The 14353-nt window shown below is 48.3% G+C and overlaps 1 protein-coding gene across 1 annotated transcript in view; it reads right to left on the reverse strand.

Moving 5' to 3' along the window:
• LOC142566044 (1-phosphatidylinositol 4,5-bisphosphate phosphodiesterase epsilon-1-like) overlaps positions 1-14353 on the reverse strand; it is a 305298-nt gene that overhangs the window by 46706 nt on the left and 244239 nt on the right. The window contains exons 17-22 of the mRNA XM_075676754.1: positions 13255-13507; positions 6986-7167; positions 5357-6083; positions 4463-4615; positions 3379-3608; positions 988-1241 (exon numbers count right to left, since the gene is read on the reverse strand). Coding sequence (XP_075532869.1) covers positions 988-1241; positions 3379-3608; positions 4463-4615; positions 5357-6083; positions 6986-7167; positions 13255-13507 — 1799 coding nt within the window. The remainder of the gene's footprint in view (positions 1-987; positions 1242-3378; positions 3609-4462; positions 4616-5356; positions 6084-6985; positions 7168-13254; positions 13508-14353) is intronic.

Consider the following 14353-nt stretch of genomic DNA (forward strand, 5'->3'; position numbering starts at 1 on the left):
AGGGCAGACGAACAGCAATTACGAGCGAAAAGCTTTGTGAATTCGGAACCTGATGCCGAATCCCAAAGCTTTTTGTTCGTAAGTGCTGTATGCCATTAGAAGGCCATTTTTGCTGATAATTTGTCCAGCATCACGGTCCCAGGGCCGGTATCTACGGGCCCTGGGACCGTAGATACCGGCCCGTGCATAGATACCGAGCCTCTGAACAAGAACCACACATCTGAAGCTAGCAGAAAGGCAAACATATTAAGATTGATCGCACCAAACACCAGCCAGCTTCAAAGGGGATGTTCATAAAATTCATCCATCCACTCAACCTGTGTACCGTCTTCAGCGTTGCGTACCCATCGACGCCAACTCGCGATACAGTTTATGGCTGGGAAGGAGAAAAATTGGACAGGGTGGTGATTTAGGCGACTTGGCTATTCATAGTGGAATTGCTTAGCGTTGACGGCAAGGACATAAGAAGGGACACAGGACACACGAAGCGCTACTTTCAGCTCATTTGTTTCGAGAGAGATATATCCTCTTATATGCAGGACATGGTATGTGCACATTTTTTCCCCCCAAGTAATCAATTTTCTTGTTTGATAGAAAGAGGGAAGCCATGCTGGCACAACCAGTATGTCTGATTACCTTCTATCAAACAAAGAAATCGATCACCTGAACAATCCGATTACCTGAAAGTGCCGGCGAACAATTCCGAAACATTTCAATTGAATGAAATCACGAAAAACCGCAGTGTGCACAAACTACACAACCTGCCTCATTATCTAGTTTGAAACGTTTCCAGGCGCCGAGGGACAAGAGGACCGTGACAATGTTTCACTCCATTCTTGTCTCCGGGATTACTAACCACTTAGCGCTTCCATATGGGAACATATGGCGATAAATCAAACATTGCAGCTTTTGCATGTGCAGCAACTTGCTTAGAGTACCAACGCATATGATAAAGCACCACTGACATCGTTTCCCTTGCGCACTCACCAAGCACTTTCGGTCTTGTCCTACAGGATCTTGGTGATGCCATTTCGTCAGCAGCAAGTTCGCTGGCTGTCACTTTGGAGTTGGTGGCTACGCTTTCAAAGATGTCCTTCAGGTCCTTGCGACAGCGCACCATAAAAGAGCGAAAGAGCTCAGCGAACTCGAGGAAGTTCATCTGGCTGGAGTGAGTGATGGTGGGGCGGCCGAAGAGAGATGAGGCTTTCGAAGTGCTCGGCGTTACTTGGAATGACCTTTCCCTGGAAAGCACGGAATGTGACGGTCAACAGAGTCGCCAAGAAAAACCAGGTTGCAGTGCTCCGTACATGTGCGCATGCAGAATGCTGAAAATGCTGCAAACCCGGGGTTCTTTAATGTGCGCGCAATGTACGGCACGCGGGCGTTTTTGCATTTCACTCCCATCAAAATGCGGCCGCCGCGGCCGGCATTCGATCCAGCGCATTCGGGCTTAGCAGCGCAATGCCACAGCCGCTACACCACCACGGCTGGTAGATGAGCTTTCTGGCACATGGAATACTTTTCAGCTTCCTACATTATTTTTTTCTTTTTTAATCAAAGCAGATGAGGACATTGATCCTTCTGAACGACGAACAAGGACATATTTTACTAAGCGCCACGACGATATTTCTTACGCAGCCGTTGTTACCACGCACTGCGAAGGGGACGGCATTCATTAGCGACCGCCGTGTTATGTCAACAAGAAGCCGTGCTGACGAACTATTGTTGATTTTTCCCATTTTCTTTTCTCCACCACACCGCCTTCTTGTGCCGCGTGTGTCCTGGCGGTTTACGGTTTATCTAGTAATAATAGATAGCTGGGGGGCCTAACGGCCGAATTGGGGGCTTTAACAGAAGCACCGGTTCTGCGGTGGCCTTGAAACAAGGTTGCGATGGCGGAACACATATGACACGGCCGAGTTCATTAGTGCAAGAGCCCCTGCCGAGGTTTACGAATGCTAGTACGTGCCCATCGCATATATCTCCATTCTCGCACATCACGCAGCTCGTCAGTCGTAACGATGTTCTCGTGGGGTGCGCCGACTGAAACGTAATTATTCTGAAGAATCGCTTCTGTATGAGCGCTCATTTGCACCGTGTACGACTGAACCGTTTTGTGTGGAACCGGGAACCGTTCTTCTCTTTTTCGGTTCAGGCTAGGTTCAAGTTAAGGCACGTTCTAAGAATATCGGTTCGGGTTCAGTTCCGGGTAGAATTCTGGTTTGGGTTCGGTTTCCGGTGCGACGCCCTGATTATGATGCTATTTTTATTGCTAGCCTCTGTTTGCTATCTTTCGCGTCACAATTTCAACTTTAGTACATGATGCTGCTCCCGTTTGCATAAATAGTAACAACGCTCAGCGAGTGTGAAACCATTTCTAGGCGCAATTAGCACATGTAAATGTATGCACCTGTCATAAATGAGGAAGAGCCCAAATGTCGACAGGGTCAGTTTGCACTGTTTCTCATTTCTTTATATACGAGGTGGTCATTTCTAAGTTTCACGCAATTTTTAAACGTAGCCTGTGGCAAATAGCATAATTCTTGTCCTTGAGCTGGATTATTTGAAGAGGCGGATATGAATAGCTCGAGAAATTGAAACATATATTCAACTAATGAACAAAAATTCACTATTTAGCTTCCGAATTAATGAATTTACGGCACATATCGAAATTTACGAATTGTGGTCGGTGAGTTTGCAATACGTATGCACTTGAAATGAATTGCCAGGATGACACCATTTTCGAGATATGTCCCAAAGTGTGGGACGAAATACATGGGCGTTCAAGTGAGTTTTGTGCTTCAATGCATAAAAGAGCGTTCGGTTAAAAAAAGTAAGTAGAACGACCGTGCGCTTTCACGGCGAGTCTGATGGCGCATATCTCCAAACACATGTCATTCTGGAAATTATTTCCAAGAGTGGATACGCCTTGCAATCTCACCAGCCACAATTCGTAAATTGCAATATGTAACGTAAAGTGATTAATTAAAATATTGATTAGTGCAATATGTAATTTGGTTTCTCGTGCAAATGAAGTCCGCCTCCCTCAGTAATCCAGCTCAATGATTAGAATTACGTTATCTGCAACAGAAGATTCTTAAAAATTCGGTAAAGCTTAAAAATGATTACCCCTATACCAACTAGCCATATCGCCATCTCGTTAAGTCACACTTGACGTAGAACAACCGACGACCAGGGCAACAATCTCTAAGGAAAAACCTTACACATTATACGTTGATTACAAGGATTCAGCGCGGATCTTAAATCAAGCGCTCGATGCTTGCGCATCCTAGATACCTGGTTCAAAGTGACGAAAACTGAGTCGGGGTGTATTGCCCGCCGACCAGAGGCGTACTATGTTCAAGCAGTGTGGCTCACTTGTATCCCGTAGCGAGAGGCGTCGGGTGGACAAGTGGGATGCCACCTTCGGTGCGGTTGAGGTTCTCGCAGGACGAGGAGCTGCGCGACACGCTCGTTCTATGCGGGCTCGACTCCTGAGACCGGAGCTGCGGCGACGACTTGAGCGTGGCGCGGCGCTTTTTGATCGTCGGACTCTTCCTCGACGGGCCGGCGTCGTCGGTCTCCGGCAGGCACTTTGGGCCCACGTCCTGTAACACGAGCCGCGCGGTTCCGATCACATCCGGCGCACGATGTTCGCAGCGGGTACGTTTTCATTTCAACGTTCCGGCCTCCCGGTACCGCATACCGACGACAACCGGACAGGCGAGAGAAAATTTAAACACCAAATAAGACAGTTTAAGCGAGTAATAATACATATAGTGCGGGCATATATATATATATATATATATATATATATATATATATATATATATATATATGAGCATAGCAAACCAATGCTTTCATTTGACATTGCTCAATGTTTCTTTTTTTGTGTGTGTGTTGTTGCTTCTTTAAACATTTCAAGTGCCTCCAAGCGCCTCAACAACAAATGTTCTGTCTTGTTGGCATGGTGCCTGAAGAAATAAGAACCCAAGAATAATAATAATAATACAAAAATTCGCGCTATAAGATAGCCTTTTTTTTTTGCTTTCCGCAGATGCCTTCACTGTGTGGTTACGGCGTTTGAATTGAATTTTCGCTCCGCGCTTTTAATCCAGATGTTGACGCAAACCACATATCCCAGATTTCACCGAAAAGGTTGTTTGGGAAGGTTCTATGCACGAGGTCTGCAAGACCAGGGCAACCATATTGAAGTGCCAGCCTATGTTTATCTTTATGCGTGCATTGGTCAGATGTAAGCAAATAGAACCGTTATACTTGATTCATGCAATAACTACAAGAAGTATACCTACGGTATTACACATGAAATATCCCCAAAACTAGAAGTATCAGCGAAGAAAAATGTTGTCGTAGGTTTTCCAATGTATGTAGCTTTCTGAGTATGTTCTCCCTAACCCTCTTTTGCGCAGCAATAAAAGCAATATGTCGGTTGGAAGTTTACCCGAACAGTTGCTAGCGATGTAGAAGACTTCTTTTTCCTCAGTTTAGTCGTACTCATTCCAAAACTCGAAGCCCTCTTGAATGCTGAGGATGTAGACTCGACTGAAGAACTGCTTCCTAGGGAATTCAGCGTCCATTTTCTTCCACCGAAGACCTGCATCAAAGACGAGGCCCAATAAGACATCCGATAGTCTCTATTAAAAAAAAAAAAGAAAAAAAAAGAGAGAAAGTCGAGGTTTATCAGTGAGTTGTCCGGCTAAGCCATACTTGCTAGCAAAACGAAAACACGGAACGCAAACACAAAATGACAGTTCTGTTGTTGTCGCAACTAATAAAACCCAAGAAAAATTAAAGAATGCACTAAAGAATACGATATCCTAGAGCGCGGAAGTGCTCCCTTTTGTTGTAGATCTATGACTGCCTGAAAATTATTTTAGAGGCAGTTGTAGCAACATATTTATGTGCGGTTGAGTGCGCGCGAAGGAAAGAATTAAGAATTATACAAATAAGACCTGTAACTTTTCTTCTGTTTCTTGGTTGTCTTTCATTAAATAGGAGCAAAGTTTTCACATCGATTTTAGGATTTAGCATGCCCCATGGGTAGGACGTCCTATGATTTCGCCTATACACGAGGCGAGAAAGCTATGCCTGCTGCTGCATTTACGAAGCGCAAGCTGCTCGTAAAAATTGTCCTAATAAAATTGAACGTAAACGAACTTCCCGCTAATTTAGGCGCAGCAGAGCTCGCAAGATTCTAATGCCCTATGGGACATGTACAGAGCGTATACGAGGCACAGTCAGACCCGTGAGCAGTGTAGGTGATACTTAGGCCAAAATTTTGCGCGCCTGCTGATAAGAACCCCGAGCTTTCTGAGCGCACGAAAGAACAGCGCACCTTGATCGCCTCGGCAGGCGTCGGGCCAATGCAGCTCTGCTCGCGGAAGTACAGCTGGAGGTAGCTCTCCTTGAGCCAGTGGATGCGTCCATCGCAGAGCTGACGCTGCTGTTTGAGCATGGACACCAGCCGGCGCAGGCTGTCGTACCAAATCACGGACAGGAAGTTCGGCAGGATGAACTCCAGCACGCGGTTCTCGGACAGCCCAACGCCGAACTTGAACCGCAGCAGGTTCTGGTCGCTGAACGAGTCTTCGAGGCCGTGGCGCTTCGCCACGGCGGCGACCTCGATGGAGCTGCGGCACAACACTATCTCCTTGACGACGTTGAGGTCGAGGAAGCCCTCTTCGAGACTGGAAAGGTAGGACTCGCCCGTGTCGTACTTCTGGCTCAATCCGAGCGGCACGTTGTCCTCGATGTTGACGCTAAGCGCGTAGTCCTGCGGTCCGGAGCCCCGGAGCGCGCTCCATGCCGGCTTGCACCAGGTGATGGTGGCGTTGCTGCGCTCGAGGCGCACGTAGCAGAGCGAGGAACGCGAGCCGTCTTCCTCCCAGTGAACCATGGTGCAGCCGTGGTGCAGGATCTGTAGCTGGTGGAAGTCGACCCGGTCCACAGTGAGCGGAACCATGCTGATGTGGTGGTCGTTGGCCAGCTCCTGGATCGGAATGTAAGCCTCCGGGTCTTGCAGGTACAGGCTGTTGTCTTCCTTGCAGCTGGTCTCCTCGCGCCTGCGAGTGTGGCGACGCCGCATGGACAAAACTCTTCTCGCATCTCCCGTTGAAGGGACGGCAAAAGGTGGGAGGGATATATATAGGACACGTATTCGGAGGACATGTTTGAGAAAGAGACAGTAGCATGGGGGCCGGAAACATTGAGGTAGAGGCAAAAACTGTGCTTACTTAGAGATAGCTGACTACATTTCTCTCTACGTCTCTGCCGACAGAATATCGAGGAGACCTCGCCCTCCACTCCTGCGCTGCACCATGTGCTGGCTATTTGTACTTGCATGTTTGTTTGTTCTACAAAACAAGACGTCATGCCAATATACCATTCGCTGAACGCTCTCATATGGAGGCTTATCTAGAACAACCCTCTGCTCCTCGCCTTCCCTCCTCTCCACTCACCTCGCACGCGCAGTTGGTAATGCAAGATTCGGCAACTTCTGATAGATTACTTATTTTCGCACGAACCGTCATGCCTATATCAATTGAAGGAGCTACGCTGTGCTCATTGCAAAGAACGGAACATTTCACGTTAGTAGGTTCTCACTGCACTTGATTATTGCTTTACTGTATCAAATGACGACTTTGCGGTCAGTCCCTGGAAAGAAGTCATATGCTGACATGTCAGACCGTATGAAAAACTTGACATTCCAGCAAAGCAGGTTATTTGTAAGCCATTGATAGAGCTACAGTAGCAATATCTAAAAAAATGTTGACCTCAAAGGAACGAATTCACAGTGCGAAATAGACAAGGTGACAATTGACGACTGTTTGGTAACCGTGGTGCACTTATTAGTATACGAGAGCACCAAGGACAAGCAAAAACAAGGTTTCTTTGTCCTTCGCGCACGTGAGAAGTGGCAACTGAAACTAAGACTGAAATAAAGAAGCAAACATACTGCGCGTACCTGACTTCCTTGCTGTTGATGGCGACCTGAGCGAGGGCGTGTTCCCTACACTTGTAGTGATGATGGAATGCTTTAATGTCGTCGAGGACACGATGTGCCTGGTGAATCTTCTCAACGTTGATGATTCCCCCCACCCCGATGCGTGTCATGAAATGATCTTCGCCGTGGAAATCGGACACAAACTGGAAGGGAAGAAAAGAAAAGGCTTAGCATGAAGCATGTAGCCTTAATAATGCTCCCGCATGCTACAGTATCCTCGGAGAATTCGATTTCTGAATGTTGGGCTATGTGAGCTGGCCATTCTTCTGAATAAGATCGCTTTTTGTAAATATTAAATCACTTACAATGCGGACATACACAGGCCGTCATGTAGTGGCCTCTTGAAGATAGTGTATCAGGGGCCAATCTGACAAAGCTTTTCGCTCGCAGGTGCTGTTTGCCATTGGCCGACTGTTTTCGCTAATAATATGTTTGAAATCACGATTGTTTGGCCTCTGCTATTATTCTAAGCTGTTTGTAAGGGCAAGTGACAGTCAATAGTGATGTTGGACACATTAGCGATGGTGGCCAATCAATGACAAACAGACCTAACAAACCCAAATATCTGTGTATTCGATCCTTGATCACTCATGAGCGCGAAGACGTCTACTGCATTGATCGGAGGCATAGGCGTATGCAGCGGGGAAGGGGTGGGGGGCACTTGCTCTCCAACTCTCAAGAGTGAGAGTTGGAGCCGCAAAGTATTCCGTTTGCCCAGCCCTCCCTCACTTTGATAGCAGGCGCTGTCGGCTGCACACTATCAAATCCACCAAAATGAAAGCCGCAACCAAGTTTTCTTTCAGAATGGAGGCCACGTAAGTAATGCTTTCTTTTATTACGCGTCCCCTGCTTGGGCAGCGAGGATTGCATTTCGTGCCTCGCCGCGAAGCACGAGACGGGCCTTGCACGCGTCCACTGCGGAGGAGAATGCCACCGTGCAGAGCCCGCCAAAACAAGTTTCCCGCTCGCATCAGCCCGCAGTTCTTGGGGTAATCTAACCATCTCCGGAAAAAAAAAAGAAAGAAAGGAAACAGCTGGTCCAGATAAAGTATTATAATATACCGGTTCATAACGGTTCACCATGCGTAACTGATAATCTGATCCATTAATTACAAAATTAACTGCCACTCCATTTAGATATCTATATATATTAAGAGAGAGAGAGAGGGGGGGAGGGGTCAGAGGGCTCCCGGCCCCCCTTACTCGTGTTCAAACAAACCCTCGTGAACACGCGTCAGTCGGTCTCCGGTGAACGTTGATGATCGCGGTTGCTTTTTTACGTCTGTCATTTCAAACGTCCTCTAAATTGCCTGTTTCAGTTCCAGAACAAACCACTGAGCCATTTAATAACGCCAGTGCTTCGCTCGGGCACCGACACTGCCGAGCGTTGCGAGCAAGGCGACAAGTTGGCCCGTGCTCCGCGACGGCTCGTATCGGCGGGCATGCTCGGCCGGCGCCACACAATGGGGCCTCCGCTCGGCATCAGCGCGCGTCTCGTAACGGCACCGGGAAGCACGGCGTTTCGGCGAAGCCATAACGCGTCGCCTGCCGAGGCGGTGGGAGGAGAGGCGAACGGTTTACACAGCGCAGTAACGCGTCTCCCTCAACGCCGCAGCCTGCCGCGCTATGCACGTTCTGTATTCGAGACATCCGCCAGCCGCGCGCGCCCAGTCCCCACGGCACGGTCACGGAAGCTGTCTGAGGCGCGCAAACAAGCGGGAAGATAAACCTGCACGCTACTGACAGACAAAACAAACGAAGCGACGGTGTAAATACACAAGCGCATGACCAGACTCAAAAAGCAGAGTTGCCAATAAACAAAACCAAACCTGTATAAAAACACGACAATAAAATATAGAAAAAGAATACATAGAGGACATCAAACGCAGAATTTTCCGCGTAACAAGCAAGCAAGCAAGCTTTAATAGCCCTGAGAGCTTACAACAAAACAAACATAACACAGTGTTGTGCACATGGAAACGAACAGTAGATAAGCAGACCGAGGGGCGCGCCAAAATTTACAAATGTATTCGAGCATAAGCGGAACGGGCGACGAAACAGAAACGGACGCACGGACAGACCAAACGGAAGCGACGGTAATTTAGCGGAGACGTCTGAAGGAACGACCGTCTCGCCGGACATTTCTGGACGATGGGCCATCGTAGAGACGAAGCAGAGGAATAGTCTTATCTCACTGTATTTTTTGTCACTCTGTTTGCGTTCGCACCTCTGCACGCCGGTCTCTCCCTGCTCTCTTCGCTTTCCCTCGCGCGCCTTGCGGCAAGCGCTATATGATCGAAAACATAGCAAACACAGCCGCGAGAACACATCGCTTTTGCACGTTGCAGCGGGCAAACCAGCAAGTATTTTGTGCCTTAATGTCTGCCGCTATCCGCTAGCGGACGCAAGAGCCGGTGCCAGGTGCAGGAGAAACCAAATCAGCAGAACCACACCGACGACGGCCGCAGACCGATTACCATAAAGACAATCGTGCGGCACCAGGCATTCGCGCATCATTCTGCATCGACTCCTTTTTGCCGTCATTTCCGCGCAGCCTCCAACAAAGGAGCGAGGGCTCGGAGAATGCTCGCATCCAACTGGACGCTTTGGCGGGAGATTGTCGTCGACAGCTGCACGATGGTTACGTAGTCACTGCAATCCGCTGGCTCAGAAGAAAGACCGCGTGGAACACAAAGGGGGTGGCGATAGTGAGCACACGCGAGCCGTTGACGTTCGGGGCAACATTGGGACGTTCCCTGCGCTCACGCTTGCTTGTCTAAGTAATTATTCGGGACGGCTGAAACTGGCAGCACAGCTCAGGAAAACTACCGTGAACACAATTTGCCAACAAAAGTAAATAACGAAGCACAGGGATCACTGGGGTCGCCGAAGGCCTAAAATTGAAAGAATTCCGTCGACGCCAAGCCGGTCTGACGTGAAGATAATGGCTGTGCTCGGGGCCTGCGGCAACATCCTCGTATGTCATCGAACGGAGGCAAATTAGTAAAACGTGGTCTGAAGCATCCTGCTGCTAATGGACACACCGCGAGTTATAGTATAGCCTGCGGCTTGCGGAATTGTACGTTGGCGTACGGTAGCAAAATGCTGCACGTAAACACTGCATAAAATAAAATTTATTTAACTGATGAAGTTTTACGTCCCACGCCAAGAATATGAGGAACGCCATATAGGAGAGCTCTGGATCATTTTCGACCACATGGAGTCGTCTACCGTTCACTTACACAATTCCGCACATTGATGTTTTTGCCTGCTACCATCATTGTAATGCAGCCGCCGTGGCTGGCAATCGAAGTAGCAATCTCGTACTCAGCATCATATATATACATATACATATATATATATATATATATATATATATATATATATATATATATATATATATATATATGATAGCTGACATGACGTATGATAGCTGACATGCTGCTCTGCATAGGGAAGGCGATAAATGGTTGCAGAGGAGAGTGAAAAAATGGGGAAAAAAGAAGGCCTAGTCGGAAAGCTTCAACCAAGGTTCACTTCGTGAGATATAGAAAGGCCTGAATTTTTCGCCACTGTCTCACCCGTAAATATCATTATCTGGTTTACTCAGTAACAGAACGTCACTAGACGGTGAGCCACCCCTGAGGTTGGACACATACGAGTGTTAGTCGAACAATTGCAATTACTGCAGGAACCACGGCCTTCCACAGCACCGTCTCTGGAAACATGCATATTGTCTCGAAGCACGTATAAAATGCGGCGCGTTATCAAACTAATACCAGCAAAGCATTTTCGATTTCTCGTGCATGATAGCCATTATAGGGTGACACCGTAAAGAACGCCGCGGCGATGGCCGATCTCGGATGGCACATAAAAGAGCTTGCGCAAATACGGGCCCTGGTTAGTATAGTTTTGCCACGATCAAGGGGTCCGGATCCACAAAGTAATTCGCACGATAGACCGGTTTGTAAGAATAGGCGCTGATCAACTTTGACGGCGAACATGGTATTAGCGAAGATAACCCGCCAATGGCGAAAACGTCTTGCGAACGGAAAGCTTTCTAGATTCGGCCGAAGAATCCGGGCCTTATTCGTAGAGCAGTTTGTACATGCTACCCTGATTCGTAAGAAGAAATGCCTCGGATTGAAAAAAATAAAAAAAAATAAAAGCAGCTCATAGGAAAGAAAATCTTCGTGAGTTCGGCTCCAAGATTCACAAAACCGTTTGTATGCATAACAGTGGGCCCCGCCCAAACGTGATAGAGGACGGGCTCATATATGAAGGAGCTATAGCCACGTGGCCGAAGGAAACGCTCTGCGAATCCAGCCTCGTTACCGAGCCGAATGTGCATTCGGAACAACGTTCCGGTACCCTCGCGCGCAGATGCTTCTAGCAGAGCGTCGCGTTCCACTCCGCTAACATTTGACGCGCTGATACTGCGAGAAACTGCGTAGATTTCACGTGTTTTCACATAAGCGCGTCCTGCTGGGACGCGAACGATGCGGTATCATCTCGACGGCAAAATAACCGGGAAGCCCCCCTCCTGCTCCGCTCAATCGGCTTCAGAAATAGGAGCGAGGGAATTGAGCGCTCCACGTCTCGCTGCCGGCATGATCGAGCGTAGTGCGCCTGCGTGCACTACATGTAGCGCTCTGGCAAAGCGCTCGCGTGCACTTCGCTAGCATACGCCGGTCTGAGCGGAGCGGGCCACAAGCGCTCAGCTAAATCCCTCCGTTCATTTCACGGGTGGAACACGGCGCGAGCGGTGATGACGCACCAGTCGGCTCCAGGTGTCGCGTCGCGCGTGGGCGTCGGAGGCTGCGGCTGCAAACGAGACGAGCTCCTTGTTTCCGCGCGCGCTTTCCGAGTGACGCATCGCGGGGTTTACGCGCTGCGACCTTTCGGCGCGCAGTTCCCGTTCGATTTTGAGTCGGCAGGTCTCGAGACGCGCGCCACGCGTATACAATGGCGATCACCGTGACAGAGCCTAATTAGTAGTGAGAGGGTCAGGGGCTTCTATAACACAAATGACTCAGTACCTACACTATATACACCGCCTGAATCCACGCACAGGCTCCTTAAAACAATCTAAACGTAAACGGTATATTTGATGCTTCGAGAGTCTTCGGAATTTAGGCATTCACAAGTCTTCGATAGCATCGGTAGTATATGCGGGCTATAATTAAAGCAGTTATTGCTTTATTTATTTCGCGCTTTTCGCGGTTCTTTGCTCGCTATTGCCCTTAGCTACTTAGCGCTTTGGCACGATTTAGTTGCCCGCCATTATGTTCGTAATTTCTAGACGATTTGTGTTCTTTCTTTTTACTACATGTAACTTGTTCTCTATGAGAACGCTTCTCGTTCCTTCTCCTAATTTAATTACTATAGTAAGGTATAATTTCAACCGAATGTCCGCATCATTTCGGGACGGATTGATTGATCAAGAGTGAAAAATGGGCGAGTAGGTATGGAAGCATGGCTAACTTCAGAGCGCGAGCTACTAGGGCACAGGTTAAGGCACAAGAAAAGTCAGGACAACAATTCTTTTTAAGCACAAAGTTCGAACAACAATAGGAGTGGTTGAGGCCCACGAGATAAAAAGAAAGGGGGGGGGCAGGGTGTGTCAGTCATGCTTTTATTGCGCTTCATGACACTGAAATACCTTTTCTAGATGCGAGTTAACACGTGTCAGTTTTTTTTTTCGCCGTGCTAACTCCGACTAATAGTAATCGTTTTCTTGTTTTCTAGCCTTTTTAATTTTTTCTCTCTCTTTTTATGACGTTTGATAAAGTAGGACACGTCCAGTTTGTAAAATCTTTAACGTTTCGAATAAAACTTTCAGTTGCAAGTAGCGCCGTGTCCCGTCTTTTCTTGCCCCTTAGTCAGTGTCCTAGTAGTTCGCGCTCTGAATTTAGGATTGACTGGTTACCCGGACCGTTGTTATGACGGAAACCAGACACATTCAGTTGCTTCGTCGTTTGCACTGAGCTGACATCGATTTTTAGGTGGAGATATGTCCGGCTTGGCTCCTGAAACGTTTAGCACGTGCGCGGTTCAGCGCTGCTAAGAAACATTAATTCAGCCCTGAGTATACATTTTGAACAGGCTTCACTTTCAGCACGTCCCTGCTATCCTTAAACGTTGAGAGGACAAATAAAGCAGCAGCAGCACTTTCCCCGCTGCATGCGCATACACAGTGTCGATAAACAAAGCAAGTCAAGCGCACTTGCCTCGATTTTCTTGGCTTTTTCCGAGGGCAACACGACGAGGCTGGGCATGCCTTGGAGAATGGCGCGCAGGTCTCGAAGGAACGTGCCGAAGAAGGGAATGACCTTGGAGTGCGGGATGTTGAGCGCCCTCTCCACGGCAGCCCGGTACTCTTCAGAAGGCTCCGGATTCAGCAAAGCCTGGCTGAGGAACTCCAGCACCGGAAGCTGGTCCTTGTCGGACAGCGACAGCCAGAAGGGCTTCAGCTTCTCGGACCTGCGCGGGCCATACTCGCTGCTGCTGGTCAGCCCTCAAAAGAATCCCCCCCGAGCTCGTTACGTAACGCGCGTGACGTAAGCGGGCGTGGGCAAACGCGTGTGCCCCTTTGTACAAACAAAATAGAGAGAGAGAGATCTCATGCGTTGTCTGGCTTCGCTCTTGAGTGTCCAGTTACCTCCTGCTCGCTGACCAAGGTTCGAATAGAAATGAAGTAGGCGCTCTTTCTTTTTTTCTTTTGTAACTGCGGCAGGCGCGTTTATTTCTTAGCACGAAGAGAACAGAAAGGCAAGCTAAAAATGCCCTTCCTTTCGCTGGAGGAGCCCGTAAGAGTGCAGCGGCTCCCATCACGAGCTGCGATTTATGTGCTTCTGGACTGAAGTACTCGGCGCTTGTGAACAAATGTTTCGTCATGTATTGCGGCAAAACAACGTCGAAACTGCCAAAGAAAGAGTTGTAGGCAGCACGGGCGTCGACAACTAAACGTGTATTCATTCCTTTCCCGCGGCGCAAACTATACAGGAGTTGGAGGAACAAAAATTAAGGCAGTGCGTGCGACTAAAGAGGATGAAAAAAAGAGCACTTGGCCTGTCGCCACCTTGGTCCAGTGTGTGTTCAAACTTTCACCACTTGTTCGCGAAATGACAGGTTGCCTATTGTACCTGAATCAAACACATCATAGCTTCGCGCACGGCTGTATGATTTTACGCAGTTGATATCGGCGACCGCATTCCGTTGGAGGCGGAGTACAAGAACGCCGGTGTATATTTAGATTTTGGTGCATACCCGGCAATATATATAGCGTCTTTTATAGGACAAATGTTGCTTTAATCATCATTAATGGTT

The sequence above is a fragment of the Dermacentor variabilis genome, unplaced genomic scaffold (assembly GCF_050947875.1).
Source record: "Dermacentor variabilis isolate Ectoservices unplaced genomic scaffold, ASM5094787v1 scaffold_12, whole genome shotgun sequence".
Lineage (NCBI taxonomy): Eukaryota > Metazoa > Arthropoda > Arachnida > Ixodida > Ixodidae > Dermacentor > Dermacentor variabilis.